We start from the raw sequence: 21,194 nt of genomic DNA, 5'->3' as shown, positions 1-21,194 counted from the left end.
TGTTACAGTTTTTTCTGTCATTTCATTGGAGATGTCCAGAGACAGATAAAAATGTCACAGTTAAAGTAACTAGCCGGGCTCCTCAAGCGGCAATGGAGTATGTTGTGATTTCGTTTTCTTTGTTTCTTTTTAATTAACTACAAGTAGACGAGTTCTACATAGTGATGTTTCTGACTGAAATTTGGGACGTCACAGATTATGGAAACTGCTTAGATTATTACGGGAAGCATCCCCAACACTTTCTGATACGATATCACTTAACTAAATTGGAGCTGTATAGTTATACAGATAATCGTCTGTGTTCAGATTCAGATTCAGATTATTTGATTTCCTTGTGTTACAAGACACATTGGAGAGTAGACATATACATATACAATAATACAATAGTACAGATAGTGATGGACAATCATATCATTATATCAATCAAGAATATATATATCTTTATAGAGAAGAACACATTACATGGTATATCATTAAAAAAAATAGCACAATGCATTACATTTAATAAAATTCATATTAAATGATAATCACAGTGTTTATGCACTGATATTTTAACATTCATTACGTTGACCACAAAATTTTCAGGATTTTTTTTAAAAGAAATTCTTCATACAAATCCTCGATATAAGCCCCAGGATAAAATCTATATGAACGCTGACATATTTATTAAGTATAGATAATATTCATATACATTTATCATAAATGCATAATAAAATGATATAGTATACAATATGTTTCATTGATAATACAAGCATGATGCCAATCCTTACTTTAATTATATACATATACGATTTTACATATTAGCTTTATAAGCTTTAAGTACTAATGAGATCCCAACCAATTCATTATAATTCATGTTTTATTTTTGTGTATATTTTGGAAGTCCTGAAAAATATAACTGGATTGATGAGATTGTCATACTGTTGAGTACCACAACTGCACGTCACACACCTCACATACTCCAGTTAAGGTCTCATGTACGTTAAATATATTTTGTCTTTGTTAATTCTACTGAACAACAGAAAAAAAAATCCATAGGGCTACTATTTATTTTGCTACTTTTTAAAATAATGTTCTTGTCTCATCCCATCTCCCCCTTTGGGTGGGGTTGGTGGGGTGATAGTCAATGATATCGGCCAACTTTTTATTTTTAGGCCATATTCTCCAGAGTTCCTAGATCTTTGTTTACTCCACTAATTGAAAATATTAGGTGATGAATATGATAACGAAATATCGTTAATATAGTTAAGACTAAGAAAACTACCTGAAATACCAAGTTATTTGTAAATGAGTCCTCCGTGACAGAGATTCTATAAAACACTTTTGATATATTGCAAAAAATTAAAGCTATTTATTTCTAGTGTTAGCATCATGGAATGATATATTTTAACGATTTGGTGCGAACAAGAACGATTCGGAAGAAATCCAATCTAATTAAAAAAACTTGTATTGCAGTGTATCGTAGAGGAACGGAAATTACAAGTATAATTTTAATTAGATTGGAAGAAATCCATATTGAAACCTTAATTAAACAGACTACTTGTCTGGTCCTCAGCTTAAAACTGTCCATAGAAAAACTTAAAATATTACAAGGGAAAATCTTAGTTAAAAAGAACTCTCCTTTCATAATCAAATAATGCATAATGACGAAAAATTAAATAAAGGTATTTCATAAAGTTAAGGAATGCTGGTGAAATTTGGCTTAGGTCACGTGGTTTCGACTGAAATAATTAAATCTGTTGCAATTCATATAAAACTTATATATCTTATTGTAATCGTGAATGTTACATTTAAATTGTTAGGCTTACTAAAAAAGTTATCAGTTTGCTGAAAACTGATATATGTAAAAAAAAAAAAAAAAAATGATTAAAAAATCAATAACTGAGAAGTTATATCAAATTATATATAGTTTTTGTTACTTTTAATGTACATGCATCCTTAATGCACACACGACCGCCATGAGTCCCTCGGAACACCTCTGCCGACATTCGTGGGGTGATCTTCCTATGATAAGTACCTCGGACTTTAACTGGGTAAAGTCTCGACTAGAGTAGGCCAGGTTCATCTTCTGGTCACCCATAGCATATTTACGTGTTTGGCCGTTAAATTGTTTTGAGTATATACTATAGAATTTAAACTAACTGGGAAAAGTAAGTTCAGTAAGTAATTGCAGCATTTTGTCTCGAAGGAAGCACAGGTTGCACGCGACATACAAAATATTGTCGGATTGGTAGCAACAGGTAAGCAATTTCTACTACCATTTCATCTCGTGGACAGGTAGGCCCTATATGGCATTATGATAAAATTAACGAGAATAACCTGTTATATATATATATATATATATATATATAAATATTTATTGCTAAACTTTTTTTATCATATAAATTTAGACATGTTCAAGTGAAAATGTGGATGGAAATAACTTAAATGTCATTTTGCAGCATGAATATTTGGCGACACATTGCAATTGATTTCAATTATTGACTTTTATTAAGTTACTTTATTTTTATTCAATGTAGACAAGATTCTTAGAACTTAATAAGGATATCCATATTTTGATATATGACCTGTGTACTTTTAACGGAGAAACGCTTGACCTGGTTATGACTTACGAGTAACAGGTGTGAAATCTGACAGCTCCTGTATCAGTAAGTTACATAACAGAAGTCAACTGTGTATTGTGACATACCTGTGTGTACTTTACCTATCAATATACTGATATATTGTTATATACCTACCTTTGTGGACTGTTATATACCTACCTGTATAAAGGTATATATATACTTACATATGCTATATCAGTCTGTGTAGTGTATACTATACCTTTCTTTCCTAACAGGTATACCTGCAAGGTACCTGTATATTACGCTTACCTGTGTGTATAGTATACATATATATATATATATACTTACCTGTGTGTACTGTATACAGGTATTTATTTACCTGTGTGTGATATGCTTTTTCAGTCCGTGTATTGTGTACTAACAGTACAATGCCTTTCTTTCCTAAAAGGTACATCTGCAAGCTACCTGTATATACAGGTATATACTTACCTGTGTGTACTGTATACAGGTATTTACTTACCTGTGTGTGATATGCTATTTCAGTCCGTGTATTGTGTACTAACAGTACAATGCCTTTCTTTCCTAAAAGGTACATCTGCAAGCTACCTGTATATAAAGGTATATACTTACCTGTGTGTACAGTATACAGGTATATACTTATACTTACATGTATTATGTGCTTTACCAGTCTGTGTTGCATGTACTATACCTTTCTTTCCTAACAGGTATACCTGCAAGTTACATTGTACCTGTATAATACGCTTACCTGAGTACGGTACCTACCTGTGTGCAGTCTGTATATTAACATATTTACCTGTGTATTTTGTATTTACTTGTTTACAGGCTGTATTTGTGCTAAACAAACTCAAAAATGTACAAATATATATTTCCGTTATGAATTTTATGACATGTATGATGAATTCACATTAAATGTAGAATGAGCATATGGTACTATAAACAGTGCTTACTAAAAAAATTTCAAACAAGTACCATTTTCATAGTGATTTTCATAGGTTTTGCAAATGAGAAAGTAAGAGTTATCCCCCCTGAAAATGTCTGCCACTTCTGTCATTGAAAAAAAAAAATGCTTCATACTAATTCCATTGTACTTAACAGACAATAAAATATATGTCATGTTGGGACTTTCATTATGAATAATTTGTGTGTAATTGTGCCAAATTCAATATGGCTGCCATGACCGCCATCTTAAAAATTTGTTATTCCTGCTTTTCCTGAGTTTGTTATAACTTATACCAAATCATTTTGGAGAAAGATATGATTGCCACCCAAAAGCTGGTTAATATGCACTAAAACCTTTATCATGATACAGAATGTATTTGCTGTTGCAGCATACCTTAAAGCCTTTATTTTGCTACTTACAGATTCAGCCATGGTGAAGATTTTTGGTATAGAGTTTGCTCCCCTGAGGGTGCCGTATAGTCGCCGCCTGCAGACATTAGCTGTAACCCAGTACACACTTTGCTTCCTGTTTCTTGGATTTACCTGTCTTTTCTTCAGTATATACGTTCTTTTTTTCACTCAATACTACTACCTCATGTTATTATACTTGGCATGGATGTATTACGATAGAGATATCGCCGAACGTGGAGGTCGAAGGTCAGATAGGGTGAGAAGATGGAAAATCTGGGATTATCTAAAAGACTATTTTCCAGCCAAATTAGTAAAAACAGCTGAATTAAACCCAGAGAAAAACTACATTCTAGGATTTCATCCACACGGTATAATGAGCACTAGTGCTTTCGTCCATTTCGCTTCGGAAGGTTCCGGCTGGAGTAGGCTATTTCCTGGAATAACCTCGTACCTGTTAGTCCTGGGAGGTCATTTCATGTTTCCATTGTACAGAGATTACTTGATGTTGTCAGGTAAGTCGGTACTAGCCGTGTTCTGTTGTCAGTGTGGGTAAATCATGGTAAGTCAGTGACTAGTTGTGATTTGTTGTCAGTCTGGGTATATCATGGTAAGTCAGTGACTAGTTGTGATCTGTTGTCAGTCTGGGTAAATCATGGTAAGTCAGTGACTAGCCGTGATCTGTTGTCAGTCTGGGTAAATCATGGTAAGTCAGTGACTAGTCGTGATCTGTTGTCAGTCTGGGTAAATCATGGTAAGTCAGTGACTAGCCATGATCTGTTGTCAGTCTGGGTAAATCATGGTAAGTCAGTGACTAGCCGTGATCTGTTGTCAGTCTGGGTAAATCATGGTAAGTCAGTGACTAGCCGTGATCTGTTGTCAGTCTGGGTAAATCATGGTAAGTCAGTGACTAGCATTGATCTGTTGTCAGTCTGGGTAAATCATGGTAAGTCAGTGACTAGCCGTGATCTGTTGTCAGTCTGGGTAAATCACGGTAAGTCAGTGACTAGCCGTGATCTGTTGTCAGTCTGGGTAAATCATGGTAAGTCAGTGATCTGTTGTCAGTCTGGGTAAATCACGGTAAGTCAGTGACTAGCCGTGATCTGTTGTCAGTCTGGGTAAATCATGGTAAGTCAGTGATCTGTTGTCAGTCTGGGTAAATCATGGTAAGTCAGTGACTAGCTGTGATCTGTTGTCAGTCTGGGTAAATCATGGTAAGTCAGTGATCTGTTGTCAGTCTGGGTAAATCATGGTAAGTCAGTGACTAGTTGTGATCTGTTGTCAGTCTGGGTAAATCATGGTAAGTCAGTGATCTGTTGTCAGTCTGGGTAAATCATGGTAAGTCAGTGACTAGCTGTGATCTGTTGTCAGTCTGGGTAAATCATGGTAAGTCAGTGACTAGCCCTGATCTGTTGTCAGTCTGGGTAAATCATGGTAAGTCAGTGACTAGCTGTGATCTGTTGTCAGTCTGGGTAAATCATGGTAAGTCAGTGATCTGTTGTCAGTCTGGGTAAATCATGGTAAGTCAGTGATCTGTTGTCAGTCTGGGTAAATCATGGTAAGTCAGTGACTAGTCGTGATCTGTTGTCAGTCTGGGTAAATCATGGTAAGTCAGTGATCTGTTGTCAGTCTGGGTAAATCATGGTAATTCAGTGACTAGCCGTGATCTGTTGTCAGTCTGGGTAAATCATGGTAAGTCAGTGACTAGTTGTGATCTGTTGTCAGTCTGGGTAAATCACGGTAAGTCAGTGACTAGTTGTGATCTGTTGTCAGTCTGGGTAAATCATGGTAAGTCAGTGACTAGTTGTGATCTGTTGTCAGTCTGGGTAAATCATGGTAAGTCAGTGACTAGTTGTGATCTGTTGTCAGTCTGGGTAAATCATGGTAAGTCAGTGACTAGTTGTGATCTGTTGTCAGTCTGGGTAAATCATGGTAAGTCAGTGACTAGCTGTGATCTGTTGTCAGTCTGGGTAAATCATGGTAAGTCTGTGATCTGTTGTCAGTCTGGGTAAATCATAGTAAGTCAGTGATCTGTTGTCAGTCTGGGTAAATCATGGTAAGTCAGTGACTAGCCGTGATCTGTTGTCAGTCTGGGTAAATCATGGTAAGTCAGTGACTAGCCGTGATCTGTTGTCAGTCTGGGTAAATCATGGTAAGTCAGTGACTAGCCGTGATCTGTTGTCAGTCTGGGTAAATCATGGTAAGTCAGTGACTAGCCGTGATCTGTTGTCAGTCTGGGTAAATCATGGTAAGTCAGTGACTAGTTGTGATCTGTTGTCAGTCTGGGTAAATCATGGTAAGTCAGTGACTAGCCGTGATCTGTTGTCAGTCTGGGTAAATCATGGTAAGTCAGTGACTAGCTGTGATCTGTTGTCAGTCTGGGTAAATCATGGTAAGTCAGTGACTAGTCGTGATCTGTTGTCAGTCTGGGTAAATCATGGTAAGTCAGTGATCTGTTGTCAGTCTGGGTAAATCATGGTAAGTCAGTGATCTGTTGTCAGTCTGGGTAAATCATGGTAAGTCAGTGACTAGTCGTGATCTGTTGTCAGTCTGGGTAAATCATGGTAAGTCAGTGATCTGTTGTCAGTCTGGGTAAATCATGGTAATTCAGTGACTAGCCGTGATCTGTTGTCAGTCTGGGTAAATCATGGTAAGTCAGTGACTAGTTGTGATCTGTTGTCAGTCTGGGTAAATCACGGTAAGTCAGTGACTAGTTGTGATTTGTTGTCAGTCTGGGTAAATCATGGTAAGTCAGTGACTAGTTGTGATCTGTTGTCAGTCTGGGTAAATCATGGTAAGTCAGTGACTAGCTGTGATCTGTTGTCAGTCTGGGTAAATCATGGTAAGTCAGTGATCTGTTGTCAGTCTGGGTAAATCGTGGTAAGTCAGTGACTAGTTGTGATCTGTTGTCAGTCTGGGTAAATCATGGTAAGTCAGTGACTAGTTGTGATCTGTTGTCAGTCTGGGTAAATCATGGTAAGTCAGTGACTAGCTGTGATCTGTTGTCAGTCTGGGTAAATCATGGTAAGTCAGTGATCTGTTGTCAGTCTGGGTAAATCATGGTAAGTCAGTGACTAGCCATGAATCTACCCATAGTATTGTTATTTTTACCTGGTAATACATGTACATGTAATATACATTAGAATATACACTTTCTCGTGATACTTAGTTCTTTTATTCTACTCTGTAAGGATATATTATATATTGTATGTGAACATATATGCAAAATATAATACATAGTATGAGTTCTCTCAGCTAGATTTTTTTTTAAACGAATTTAACAGACAATATTTTCCCTCTCGAATTTTTGGTGAACAGTTACTAGCAGTAAGCAAAAGTACCTTGCAGTATGAATTCACTTGTGTGCGAGAATGTGTTATAATATTTCTCAATAGATAATGGTGGAAATCCATGTTTTTTGGGGGTTTTTTTCAATATAATTAAGCATGTAAAAATCCTTTTTATTGATGCTTTGATATATATAGGTACTGTCGCAGTTACCAAAAGCAGTATGAATTTCCTTCTGAGAGAGAATGGGACTGGAAATGCATTGGTTCTGGTTGTTGGCGGAGCGCTGGAAGCTTTGGAAGCATTCCCAGGGAGATTCAACCTCAAACTTAACAAACGCAAGGGATTTATCAAGATGGCGCTGGAGACAGGGTAAGTCTGGATACTGGATAAGTCTGAGGACAGGGTAAGTCTGGATACTGGATAAGTCTGAGGACAGGGTAAGTCTGGATACTGGGTCAGAGTGGAAACTGGTCAATGTAAAAACTGGGTCAGAGTAGAAACAGGGTCAGAATGGAAACTAGGTCACAGTAAAAGTGGTATAAGTATGGAAATTGGGTCAAAGTAAAGCCTAGGTGGGAGTAAAATGGTGTTCGAGTTAAAATTGGGTCAAAATAAAAACTGGATCAGAGTAGGAATCGGGTTACAGTGGAAATTGGGTCAAAGTAAAGCCTAGGTGGGAGTAAAACTGGTGTTATAGTAGAAATTTGGAAAAAATAAAAACTGGGTTGACGTAGAAATGGGGTTAGAGTGGAAATTAGGTCAAAGCAGATTAAAGATTGGAATAGAAATTTGGTAGGAGAAAAAATTGGGTCAATGCAAAATTGGAATAGAGTAGAAATTGGATCAGAATGTTACAAAAATATTTTCATGGACATGAACCAACGATGAGATTAACAATAGGTCAGAGATAAATATAGCTTGGAGTGGAACTTGAGTCACAGGTTTTTGAAACTAGAATTGTGAAAGGAATAAATGTTTTCAAGTTCCTGATATTTTTTGTAGGACCTCCCTGGTGCCCACATTTTCGTTTGGCGAGCTGAACCTGTACCAACAGCTGGAGAACCCTCCCGGCTCCTTCCTCCGTCGGCTCCAGACTGTCATGACTAAATACCTAGGGTTCTCTCCCCCTGTCTTCCATGGGCGTGGTGTGTTCAACTACACATATGGTCTCATACCCTATCGTCAGCCCATCAATACTGTCAGTAAGTAATTGTGTAATTAAGTCACCCCGAACAAAGTCAGGTGACTTTTTGTTCCGTTTCTTACTTATTTTTTTTATTATTATTATTGGAGGGTTGACTGCACAATAATGTTTGTATTTTATTTTATATCACTTCTTCATCCCATTTCACGCAAAGAAATCAAAGAAAAATGTATAGATATACATGTACATGGACATTTGACTTTAAAACTAACCCCATAAGAATATTCTTACATGCTAAATAGGTATACCATGATATAACAGATTTATTTCGTGTGCGTGTAATTTTAACTTTATTGGTGATGAATTCTAAATGCAAACAGTTTATACAGGTGTGTTATTCCTACATTCCATAGTTACTGGATCAACTGAGTTTGATTACATACCTGGCTGTCACCTGTTACCTGTTACATCATAGTGATTAATTTATGGACACATTTCTAAGCGATAAGTGGACCGCGAATAAGGATACCTGGAAAACTGATTCCTCAGATTATCATAAAACAATGATGTAACTGATGTGGCTGCATGTTTGTTTTGTTTTTCCTGGGTTTATCACCCTGTGAACAGCCAGTCATTTTGAGGTGGGGTTTCTTGGTAGTAGTTGGTGACTACCTCACTGAACAACATACATGGGACTTGTTGCATGCCATCCAAAGCAATTTGGGTAAATTGTCTTGTCCATGGTCAAAACCATGACAGCACAGACTGGCCCATTTCCTAGTTTCCTGAGAACCACATACATCGGACCTTCACCTGAGGTTACATGGCTGGTACACTGACTGAACTATTGACCTGATCTCTTGATCAGCTTCCTGAGAAACAAACTGCCTCAGTTTGAGATAGAACTTTACGTCGCAGATCTTCACCTGAAGTTGCTCTAGTTTGATTGCTCTGCCATCAGTGCTATCGTAAATTCCTAAAATACAACAAAGAAATCTTGAAATTTAGATATTTATTGGATAATTTACAGTCATATGTCTCACTTTACAGTTGGCGCTCCCATTGATGTGGAAAGGATTGACAGACCCAATCATGCTCAGATCGACCAACTACATGCTAAGTACCTGGCCGCTCTCAAGGAACTCTTTGACAGTCACAAGGAAAAGTGTGGTGTGGATCCTTCAAATGAGCTTCATTTCATCGACTAAGACAACATCATTACATAAACAAGTTTTGATCATTTGGAATAGTTTGTAGAACTGTCAACTAGCATATCTTTTGAAATTGGTACAGTACTTAAAACATTTTTGGTGCTCTTAAAATTTAGTGGAATTATCAAACTCTGATAGACCACCACAAGGATGAATTTGTTTACCAACAATATTTGCCATAAATAATATTATGTAGATGGACACAAGTTTTACTTCATTCCTTAGATACTTTATATATAGTTACGCAATATAAATGAATTATTTCCAAGACATCACAAGGAAGTTTGAAAGCTGCCAGCTGACAAAAAACGTTTTGTTGGAATAATTGTTTTAAATGAAATATAATGTTGGATGTCTGCCGCTGTTGAGAAAAGTACTAGTATTCAACAGACAGGGATATATTGCTTCCCAGATGAATATGATATTTAACAGCAAAGATGAATATGTTTAAGAGCCAAGATGAATATAATGTTTAACAATCAAGATGAATAAATTGTTTAACAGTCAAGATGAATATGATGTTTAACAGTCAATATGAATATGATGTTTAACAGTCAAGAAAAATAATATGATGTTTCACAAATAATCATGATTTTGAAGTGTGACAGATAGTATGAATATATTTCACAGATAGTGAGGATGAATATGATGTTTAACAGTCAAGATAATAGGATGTTTATTATTCAAGATGAATAATTATGGTGTTTTAATAGTCAAGGTAATATGGTGTTTAATAGTCAAGATGATGTTTAATAGTCAAGATGAATATGATGTTTAACAGATAATCATTATGATTATGATGTGTCACAGATAGTATGAATATGATGTTTCACAGATAGTGAGGATGAATATGATGTTTAATAGTCAAGATGAATATAATGTTTAACAGTCAAGATGAATATGATGTTTAATAGTCAATAGTCAAGATGAATATAATGTTTAACAGTCAAGATGAATATAATGTTTCACAGTCAAGATGAATATGATGTCAACAGTCAAGATGAATATGATGTCAACAGTCAAGATGAATATCATGTTAAATAGTCAAGATGAAAATGGTATTTCACAATATTGAGGTGAATATTTACTTTAAATATCTCATATTCATTAGCAATAGTGAATAACTACAGAATGGGATAGAAGCTTTAATTTTGTTTAAAGAAATTCCTTGCATACACCATGATCATAAAATGAAATTTATTGTATTTTTGTATAAAATTAATATGAATGTCTATATATTGTTACTACTTGTTTAGATTGTAATACAGCAAATTTGTATTTTATACTTCTTCATATATATACATTAGTATATTATTGTTGATCCTATAGAACTGTTAAATTAAAACTCATGAAATATCGGCTACTGCAAATCGTCTGTTGATAAAATGTTGTTGGTTACATCTTTTTCTTATTCTAGATAGACATCTGGTGTTTTTGGTGCTTCAGATAAAAAGGTGCTTCTTGAATTATTATATAATTGTTACTTATGTATAGTAATGTTGATTTGTTGTATGATTTATGACACATTCCTTGCTTTATTGTATGTTAAAGCCGAGTTGTAAGGTAAATCACTTTTTAAGTCGCCTAAGATGAAGCCGCAAGTGACCTATTGCAGTCGCACTCCGACCCTTGTTAGTTTCAGCTGATTGGATTGTTATTTTCAAGATATAGATTCTATATCTTATTTTTGTTAAATTTTCTGATAATGTTGTAAAAATGATTAATGATTTGTTTCCATTTCATTCATGTCTCCAAGTTTCAATTCCACTTGCCACAAAATTGCTCAACATGTTTTAAGAAATGTTATGAAATCCTTTTACTTATAATTTAAACCCTAGATGCATTTATAAATGTCTTTGCCTTATGCATCAATTGTTACTTTCTAAATAAATATTTTCACTAAAGAAGAATGAAGTTCTCTGTTATATGTTTGTAATATAACTAAGCCTGGCAGACTTACCTCCCCTTAGTAAATTACCTGAGGCAGACTTAGTTACCTCCCCTTACCCACTACCCGAGACAGACCGACTTACTTCCCTTAGTCATCACGGGGGTGAAGCCAGTGGACAAACCTCTTTTTTGCCAAATAAAAAAAAAAGACGAGAGTAGAGTCAAAAACTGTATAGTGGTACATTTAAGACGATGAGACAAAATAAAATTAACTGTAAAGTTTTGTGACACAATTGTTGAAAACTGCAATAAAGGCTCAAGACTCTGGAATATCGCGTACATATAGAGATATGGCATTAAAAAGCATATTGATATATGCATCGGTATGTTATATTCATTGGTGAATTATCTTCAACTAATCCCTCTAAGCATAGATATCGGTTATTACATAGATACTAAGAAAAACCAATCGGGGGCCCCTTACGGCAGGTACTACGATAAATCCGTCAGGCCCCTGTACATATAAGCAACTTTCACGAAAAGTTTACTCCCTTCACACCCATCCTTTCTCAAAATCCTGTATCCGCCTCTGTGATTGATGGACTGTTATATTGTTACGTGTGTTTGGACTTTCCCTTGTGTGTATAGAACACGTGGGGGGGGGGGGGGGGGGGGGGGGGGGGGTGCTAGATTAAAAACCGACACCCCCCCCTTTCGAGAATCCTAGATCCGCGCCTGGATTACATCTGAAAAGTAAAAATAATCAACGCTTTCTGGGTAAGCTGCTGAAAGTGATCTAGATCTTGATAAAAATAAAAAAAATAATAATTTGAGTTGTAAACATATCTTAGAAAATGATCGTAATAATCTTAAAGCTATTCTCATACCGTGTGCTTTGAATTCCATATTATTAAAGATATTTTTTTAGGTGTACAAATGGTACTTCGTCGCATCCCTTTGTGTAAACAAAACAAATTGATCTATTAACGCACTTTCATTCATTCCAGCATTTGTATGGTTCTAAGTCTGAACACATTTCCTAAAACGGAAATGCCCAAGTGGTTTCCGATTGGTTTGCGCACAGGAAGCATCCGTAGTATTTCGCCCGCCATCGTCATCAGATGGGATGGTGGCCTGTAGCTGTTCAAATCGCCCTTCGTTCGTTGTCCGTACGTAAACCCGGTATTATAACTATTTCTTGAAAAGTACTTGATGGCCATACCTTGATCAAATTTCATATTTTGGTTTCCTTGGTCCCCACCAGTGCGCACATGTGCCAGGGTTCTAATAATGTATATGTTCAATAATTATAGCACACGTCTACCATCAGTATACTAAAAAAAGTATAGCAGAGAGCGTGCTATAAATATTTTTCATATACATTATTAGAACCCGGGTACCTGTTGTTGTGCGTGGCAATATGTATCTCAAAAACGAAAGTAAAAATTGGGATATTCGACTTTAAAGGGGATGGACAGCGATAACTAGAAAGTCGCAATGAGTGATGAACGCAATGCGGAAGTTCTTGTAAGACATTTCTAAATTGTTTTTACAGCGGAACCTCTGGTAGGCTTCGCGAATTTAAGAAGAGGATGATAACCCTTCCGTTTGAAGAAATTTGACGTGTTGTAAAAACTATTGTAAAACATTTATTAAATTTAAACGAAAACAGCGCAATGTCGATTATGATGCACCCAAAACGTCCTAAAACAATTAGGAAAACAAATTAGTACATTTATGTCCAAAATATTTAACAAATTACTGACCGCGGGTAAACTTCCGGGGGAACGGTAAGAAGCACAGGGGCTTGGCACGATTTTCCAAATGATGGTCCATATATATATATGGACCATCATTTGGAAAATCGTGCCAAGCCCCTGTGGTAAGAAGCTGACATTAAGACGATTTTCATGAAAGGTTCTAAATCGGGGAAGTATAGACCAATTAGTCGAACGAGTGAAGTTCATGGTAAGATGTTGGAAGGGCTAGTAAAAGACAGCACAGTCAATGACATGGACAAAAACAGTATCATCAGTGACAAGCGATTTGGTTTCAATTCTTGCAGATAAGCCCGAGTTTCCTCTGACCTGACACCATGTCTAGTGTAGCCCGAGTTTCCTCTGGCCCTGACACCATGTCTGGTGTAGCCCGAGTTTCCTCTGACCTGACACCATGTCTGGTGTAGTCCGAGTTTCCTCCGGCCCTGACACGATGTCTGGTGTAGGTGAGTTTCCTCCGGCCCTGACACCATGTCTGGTGTAGCCCGAGTTTCCTCTGGTCCTGACACCATGTCTGGTGTAGCCCGAGTTTCCTCCGGCCCTGACACCATGTCTCGTGTAGCCCGAGTTGCCTCTGGTCCTGACACGATGTCTAGTGTAGCCCGAGTTTCCTCTGGCCCTGACACCATGTCTGGTGTTGTCCAAGTTTCCTCTGGTCCTGACACGATGTCTGGTGTAGCCCGAGTTTCCCCTGACCCTGACACCATGTCTGGTGTAGCCCGAGGTTCCTCTGACCCTGACACCATGTCTGGTGTAGTCCGAGTTTCCTCCGGCCCTGACACGATGTCTGGTGTAGTCCGAGTTTCCTCTGTCCCTGACACCATGACTAGTGTAGGGATGGTGTCAGGGCAAGAGGAAACTCGCCCTACACCAGACATGGTGTTAGCGCCAGAGGAAACTCGAGCTACTGACAGATGTATGAGAATCATAAACGAAGGAGGATAACTTGATATCTTTATTAGGACTTCTTGAAGATACGAAGTCACCAACCGAGTACTACCTGGATTCATGACGTCATTGATAATCGCGAAACATCACGAAGACCTATACCCAGTAATTAGTGGCATACCTCAAGGAGGTTCGCATTGTCCTAATTTCTTTTTAGCATATATAAATGATCTATCCGAAATTCTGGAATCAAAGTCCCCATTATTTGCAGGCGATGCAAAGCATTATTTTTAGTATATGTAAATGATCTATCCGAAATTCTGGAATCGAAGTCCCCATTATTTGAAGACGATGCAAAGTTATACAGGGAAATTAAATGTAACACCTCTGTAGAAATTTTGCCACAAGATTTAAACAAATTTCAACAGTTGTCAGAAAAATGGTTGTTGGAATTCCATCCTAGCACGTGCAAGGTTCTTTCGATCAATTTAGAGGAAATATTTGACGAAAGGAGCAGCGGATGAACAAATATAAGTGGAAAATATAGTATCTGAAAAAGACATTGGATTAACAGCAGATGTAGATTTAAATTTCAAGGCACGTATTTTGGGGTTTATAAGGGAAATAATAATTAAGGAATGGTAAGAAGAACGTTTAAATGTTTAGATGAAAATGTTTAAACTACTCATTTGGGATATGCTTGGAGCCCCTTCAAATTGAAACACTCTTCTCTGGGGAAATTAAGATTTTACATTTGAACAAAACAGTAAAACTTTAATATATGTATGTAAGTTCATTAAGGGTACAGACCGTTTCTAGCAGCCTTGATTAAAACAATTAATCATGCTTTCTTGCAATAACCTTGGTTAATGCTCTTTAGTAGGTCAGGGTCAGAGAAACAATTGTCAACAAACTATTTTGTTACTTCAATTTATTTAATTAAAATCTTTTTAGATGTACATGTTATTGTACATTGATAATTCTGGTATATCTATAAATTTTATTTTCAGGGGCCGCGGTGGCCGAGTGGTTAAAGTGTTCCGTCACTTAATCACTAGCCCTCCATCTCTGGGTTGCGGGTTCGAAACCTACGTGGGGCAGTTGCTTGGTACTGACCGTAGGCCGTTGGTTTTTCTCCGGATACTCCGGCTTTCCTCCACCGCTAAAAACCAGGTACGTCCTGACCCTGGCTGTTAATAGGACGTTAAACAAAATAAACCAAATAATATAGACATACAGGTTTTTAGCCTGTGTCCATTATGTATCGTATTAAATGGATTTTGAGACTAAACGGGAAAAGAAAATGGCCAAAAGCTGGTCATTTTGAATTTCGACTGTTGAAGAGTGTTATCGCTATATTTCTCAGAACGTTTCACAAAATTTTGTATGCCGTTCCTCATTGGTCTCCAGATGTGTATGTTAAATTTTGAGACTGATCAGAAGACAAAATTACATACAAACCGCCATTTTGCTGTCTGACGATTGGAATTGATCAGAAAGTTCTTCGTAGATCTTTCTCAAATTGCATATGCGGGTCAATTGTGTATTCATGTGTATTTCACTTATTGTCTTTGTGTGTTGAAAACATTACATATCCCACTGTTAGCAATATTCTGTAATTTTCTTGTCCAGCCAACAGATTTCTCCTTCAAATGCTGCGCTGTAGGTAGGGCGTAAGAAATGTATCTGTTGCCCCACTGCATGATGATATTAGGCAGTATTCTTCAGTGAGATCGCACTATAAAGTCGGCATCAGATTCGCGCTATCATAAGGTGACAAACACAAACATACCACAGCCTTCTATTTATTACATGATTTTTATTCTTGCTTCGCGAAATCCCTTTTTAACTCAAAATCAATCATTTTATGTAAGTTCCCCTGGTCCTTAGTTGTAACATGCAATATAAAGTTCGATTTATTTCTTGTTCTTTTCATATGTGGTGGTTTCTTTGCCACTAACGCAGTTCTTGTTTTGAAAACGTAACATTGACTGTATCCGTCCTAGATTTACACGGCGGGTGCCATCAATTAGAGTGTACCCTGAACGAAAAATTATATTTAAATATGTTATTGGTATTGATTAATAAATAAGAATGCAGAAAACCGCATCAAAATCGGCCGACCCATTACCGAGTAATTGCGATTATTCTTGAAAACACACCTGAAGCCCAAAGCCGAATACCTCGTTTTGGTGACCGCTGACCTGTGACGTCACAGGTTGAACACGATCGGAGCCACCATATAGGAAATATATAGAAACAAACGTGAACACGTGCCTGTAATTAATGCGAATAAGACAACAAAAATGAAAGTGCTGATTAAATTCTCCGAGTTATATTAATTAATTACAAATGCTACCGAAACCAGGGACATATAAGACGCTCGCCATTCCGGAACATCTTACCTGGCCTCTTTATCGGGTTGGGAACCGCCTCATTTGAGCTTGAGGATGCATTTGAACTCTAACACGTCCTCTGAGCTCAGACACGTGAGCACTCATCTCTCCTTTGGATACAAGAATGTCCAACTCTGTATCCTTTAAATGTGTACAGCGTTGTGGGTTTCAGCGGAAATCAGGCCTAATGTTCATATTTCTCATCGATTGGGCAATTTTGATTTAAATTATATATAACGTTGATATTAATCGCCTTGAGGTATTTCCCCCAACAGGAAATGTCATCGGTAAGTCGTGCGTGTATATTTGTCACAAGGTAGCTTTCCTGTAACCTTTGATATCAATTCTATTTCTGAATGTATAACTGTTACTCTCAAACACCAGTACCACAGTAACTGTGATGAACATCGCAGATGCCGAGTTTTTCATCGTCAGATTTTCATTCAAAACACCGACGTTTCAGATTGAATAAAGATTGGATCGCCCCTGTCAATAATGACTTATCTGGGGGCAGGACCTTAGTATGGTGGCATATTTCTGCCATCGTGTTATTTTAGGTCGCGTTACGGTAACACGACTTGTCGAGATAATTACGTGGACAAGTCGTGTTACTAACACGGCAAGTCGTGTTATTATGACGACCTGTCGCGATAATTTATCACGACCGGTCAAGTTAGGTTATCGCGGATCTCGACCTAAAATGTGCTTTTGCCCAGATATGCCATCTACTTACGTTGTCGAGTTAGGTTATAAATGGACACCCAACCGTTTCGGAACGTCTCGGGCTTTACACTGAGACATGGGTATATCAGCTCAATTATTTGGTTTAAAAGTATTAATAATAATACTTCAGATCTGAATATTGTCAAAAACAACATTGGACAGAGCACACATTATGTTTAATAAATATTAAAAATTCTTAAACGTATTCAATCATAACTAAATTATCCATCAATTTTATTTCCTTACTGTACAGTACCTCATGATATATTCACAGTCTGCTTATTTATCCAAAATGGTGACCTGTATTATTTCATTTTTTTTTAAAGCAAATCTAAAAGGTATGGAAAGAAATTACAAAACTCATGGGAATAAAATTAAAACAAAAGTTAATGTTCAATAAAATTTTAATTCCAATCAAAATCTGAAGAAACAGAATTTAAACCCAAAAATGAACCATATAATGTGTTCTACAAAGGAATGTTATCAATGATCAAATGTTGCATACCAACCTATATATATATATATATATATATATAGTTAAATGCCTGTGGAATTCAATGACTTGTTACTAGTTTTGAAAACACCTGAAAGTCATCAGTATCAATTCAAAGCTATTTTTAACCATTAAAATATATATGGAGTATCTGTAAATCAATCACACAAATTTGTTTGTGTCGGTTATATTTAAAATATCTTAAGCCCGAGACGGCTAGGTGTCCATTTATAACCTATCTCGACAACATAAGTAGATGGCATATCTGGGCAAAAGCACATTTTAGGTCGAGATCCGCGATAACCTAACTTGACCGGTCGTGATAAATTATCGCGACAGGTCGTCATAATAACACGACTTGTCGACATAATTATCTCGACAAGTCGTGTTACCGTAACGCGACCTAAAATAACACGATGGCAGAAATATGCCACCATACCTTAGGTTTTTTTTTTTTTTTTTGTTGTTGTTTTTTTTTGTTTTTTTTTGTTTTTGTTTTTGTTTTTGTTTCTTTGCTTGTTTTTGTTTTTTGGGTATTTTTTCCATTCCGGGCAATAGAGACGTTTCTGTGTCTGGTCTCTTGTTCTGCTGTTAAGATCTATCTGAAATATATTGGACATTGTCATAGATTTTAATTAGAATTTTAGATACGTTGATCAGACCACCTCTGATCTGACAGTGTTCCAGTGTTGGTAGGTTTAATCGTTGTAGCCTCTCAGAATACTTTACATTCTTGAGACCCGGTACAGGCTTCTTGGCTCTCCACGTGACATTTTCTACAAAATCAAATGTTTTACTTTGGTTTAAACACATATTTATTGCCTTGAAAATGAGATAAAAAGGATTAGGCACAAGTTCTTACAACTTAATTAGCCTTCTCCTAACTTAAATACATTTTACATACATCATGGCTGCCTTGCATAAGAATTCTAATTAGATAAATTGAATTGGATAAATTGAATAAGATAAATTGAATTAGCAACATAGTTTGTTGACAATTGTTTCTCTGTACCCTGACCTACTCAAGAGTATTAAACCAATGTTGTTTTAAAAGGGTTCGACGTATGTACAGAAATGACAAAAAAAAAAAAAAAAAAAATCTAGCACCGATTGTTATGTTTCAGCCTATTTTATTAAAAGATTTGACATAAAACAACATTACATGATTGCAATAAAAAAATCATACCAAAATTAAATGAAATAAACTCGTTGGTGAAATTCTTCTGCCTCGGTTTACAGTTTAGATGTATCTGCCGCTGAAAGGCCTAAACTGTATATATTTTACCCTAAACATATACCAAAACGGATTTTTTAATTTCTTGTTTCTTTTTATTTAAACTATAGTTGAGATGGTCGAGGTGTAAAGAGGAGCGAAAAAGTACGGGCTTGCCGCATCATTTTGAATTCCAATATTTGAAATGATATAAATCCTAAATTGTTATAAATTTGACTGGACAGGGGGGGGGGCATATATATTGTTATATGTCCATGGATTAGAGTATTATGTACATACTGTGTTGTCCGTCCCGCCGTAAACCTTTGTTTGTCTGGAAATCTCAAGTTTTGACCGATCTCTTTGAAACTTGGTATGTATGATAATCTTAATATGTATTTGCATTCCCTTTTGATTCGACTATTTTGCAAAAGTTATTGCCCTTTGCTTATTCCAGTATTTCTTTTGTCAAGAGATCTTTGACATTTTCCGGTCGGTTTCTTTGAAGCTTGGCAGGCTTAAAAATCGTAATATATAGTGTACATGTAGTTGTGTTTCCATTTACGGACAAGAGATACTAAAACAATAACAACGATAAAGTTTTGTATGTTTTACAATAATACTAATTACATGATTAAAACACAAGAACTATCGAATCGGAAAGCACTCTAAAAAGTTGAAATAGGACGTTCAAAATAATCCTGCATATTCTAAATTTAATTAAACAGCATATTTTTTCAAAAATATAAACCTCACGTTATGTCAATGCTTATTGACATGCTCATGCTAATTATAAACAGCTGGTTTGTTTATTTATTTTTTGCTTTTTTGTTTGTTTTTGTTACATTTTGTTTTTCATTTGTTTTGTTTTAATTAAGAAGTTCATATCGTTGTCGGCGTTGTCTGGTATAAGAAAACATAATTGGTGACTGACATTAAATTTAAAAAAAAAATGAAATCCTTAAATTCAAGGTTCCCGATAAACAAGAGACGTATATATATCTCTGCGATAAACACCTATGTACAGGTATAATTAGTTATAAACATGGTCCTAAATTCTAGTTATGTATTATACGTCCTTGTCCGGAATCTGGTTAATATAAATATCCTTAACTCATTTTGAAGTTTAGTTAAAGGGTATCTAAAATGTCTGCCTCTGGAGAACTCGTATTAGATTTCGTTTTTACACGTTTCTTTGGTAGCCTAACGCGGCAACTTTTATCTTACTCCTTATGTAAACATGCCGGTCAGATTTAGATTTGCCATCAAGTAAACGCTGGTGTGTATTAAATTACACAAGTCCCGCTTGTTCTTACTTAAATGTGGTTACATCATAAGCCCGTGTCCCCATATGTATTATTAGCACCGCTAGATTGTGGGGAAGTCCCTCGATTGATGTCGCAACAGGTGCTCTAAAGGGAAATCCTTTCGTGACGTCATATAGGAAATTAATCCTAGGAAAGGTCACGTGATCTATCTGCTAAATGACATGGTATGGATAGGAATAATATCGCGTGTGCATATTTGTGATAACTGATAAAAAGATTTCTAGTGAACTGGAATCCGCTGAAAAGACCCTCCGCTCAGGAATCGTTGTATCTGTGCCGTAGCAAACCTCCAAAGGACGCCATAGAAGTGAGAGTGGGCTGCCGAGAGCAGACCGAGGCTTTCGTCCGCCATCATCATAATATACCATCACATCTTCTGCTCTCCATGTTGTTGTGGGGTACACAACAGGTCGTTCTCTCCGAGAGTGGGATCCACGACCGAGCGTGCACCTCATAGCCTCGCTTAGCATATCGAGAACCTGATCTTGTTTACATTTGGGGTGTGCACGTTATGCAAATGAAAACACACGAAAATGTATGACAGCCGAGTAATGCTCGTTTAATGTTGGTATAACATTGACAACAATCGACTTCCAATCAAACACCCCAGCACCCGACGGGATAACCTCGAAGCTCGTGCAATACGTTTCATCCTCAATGGCCAGCTCCGGAGAAACTCCGAACGACTCACAGGACGAGTCATTCAGACAAAAACAGGGAACAAGGTAAGTGTATGGGAGTCCAGCCTAATTTTTTATGTCGATGAGAAGTTATTTTGACACGTGCTGTCAACACGCGCATACACGTTAGATTGGCATGATGCCTGCCAGTTCTACCTAATTATCTAATGAAGATTATGGATGCTTTGATAACTTACCTAGGTGTTAATGTAATTTGCTTTTTAATC

At 36.6% G+C, this 21,194-nt stretch overlaps 2 protein-coding genes across 3 annotated transcripts in view; both read left to right on the top strand.

Moving 5' to 3' along the window:
- Window positions 1-2,000: 2,000 nt before the first annotated feature.
- LOC117342445 (2-acylglycerol O-acyltransferase 2-like) lies at window positions 2,001-11,488 on the top strand. The gene is made up of 5 exons (XM_033904604.1): window positions 2,001-2,240; window positions 3,947-4,447; window positions 7,418-7,592; window positions 8,226-8,425; window positions 9,418-11,488. The coding sequence occupies exons 2-5, from the start codon at window positions 3,955-3,957 to the stop codon at window positions 9,573-9,575; spliced, it is 1,026 nt and encodes a 341-aa protein (XP_033760495.1). The 5' UTR covers window positions 2,001-2,240; window positions 3,947-3,954; the 3' UTR covers window positions 9,576-11,488.
- An 8,930-nt stretch (window positions 11,489-20,418) lies between these two features.
- Window positions 20,419-21,194, top strand: part of LOC117341695 (beta-arrestin-1-like) — a 76,813-nt gene continuing 76,037 nt past the window's right edge. Inside the window, exon 1 of one of the 2 annotated variants that reach the window (XM_033903552.1) lies at window positions 20,419-21,012. In XM_033903552.1, coding sequence (XP_033759443.1) covers window positions 20,945-21,012 — 68 coding nt within the window. In that variant the 5' untranslated portion in view covers window positions 20,419-20,944. The remainder of the gene's footprint in view (window positions 21,013-21,194) is intronic. The other variant, XM_033903551.1, reaches the window with a different exon arrangement.

This window comes from Pecten maximus, chromosome 14 (assembly GCF_902652985.1).
Source record: "Pecten maximus chromosome 14, xPecMax1.1, whole genome shotgun sequence".
In the NCBI taxonomy this organism is placed as follows: domain Eukaryota; kingdom Metazoa; phylum Mollusca; class Bivalvia; order Pectinida; family Pectinidae; genus Pecten; species Pecten maximus.
Note: the sequence above shows the minus strand (reverse complement) of the source record. Positions and strands in the feature narration are given on the sequence as shown.

Excerpts from the sequence above, each read along its gene's own strand:
- LOC117342445 (XM_033904604.1), top strand. The coding sequence starts at position 3,955 with ATGGTGAAGATTTTTGGTATAGAGTTTGCTCCCCTGAGGGTGCCGTAT. Across the intron at positions 4,448-7,417 it reads AGATTACTTGATGTTGTCAG|GTACTGTCGCAGTTACCAAA; the intron begins GTAAGTCGGTAC and ends TGATATATATAG. Across the intron at positions 8,426-9,417 it reads TCAGCCCATCAATACTGTCA|TTGGCGCTCCCATTGATGTG; the intron begins GTAAGTAATTGT and ends CTCACTTTACAG.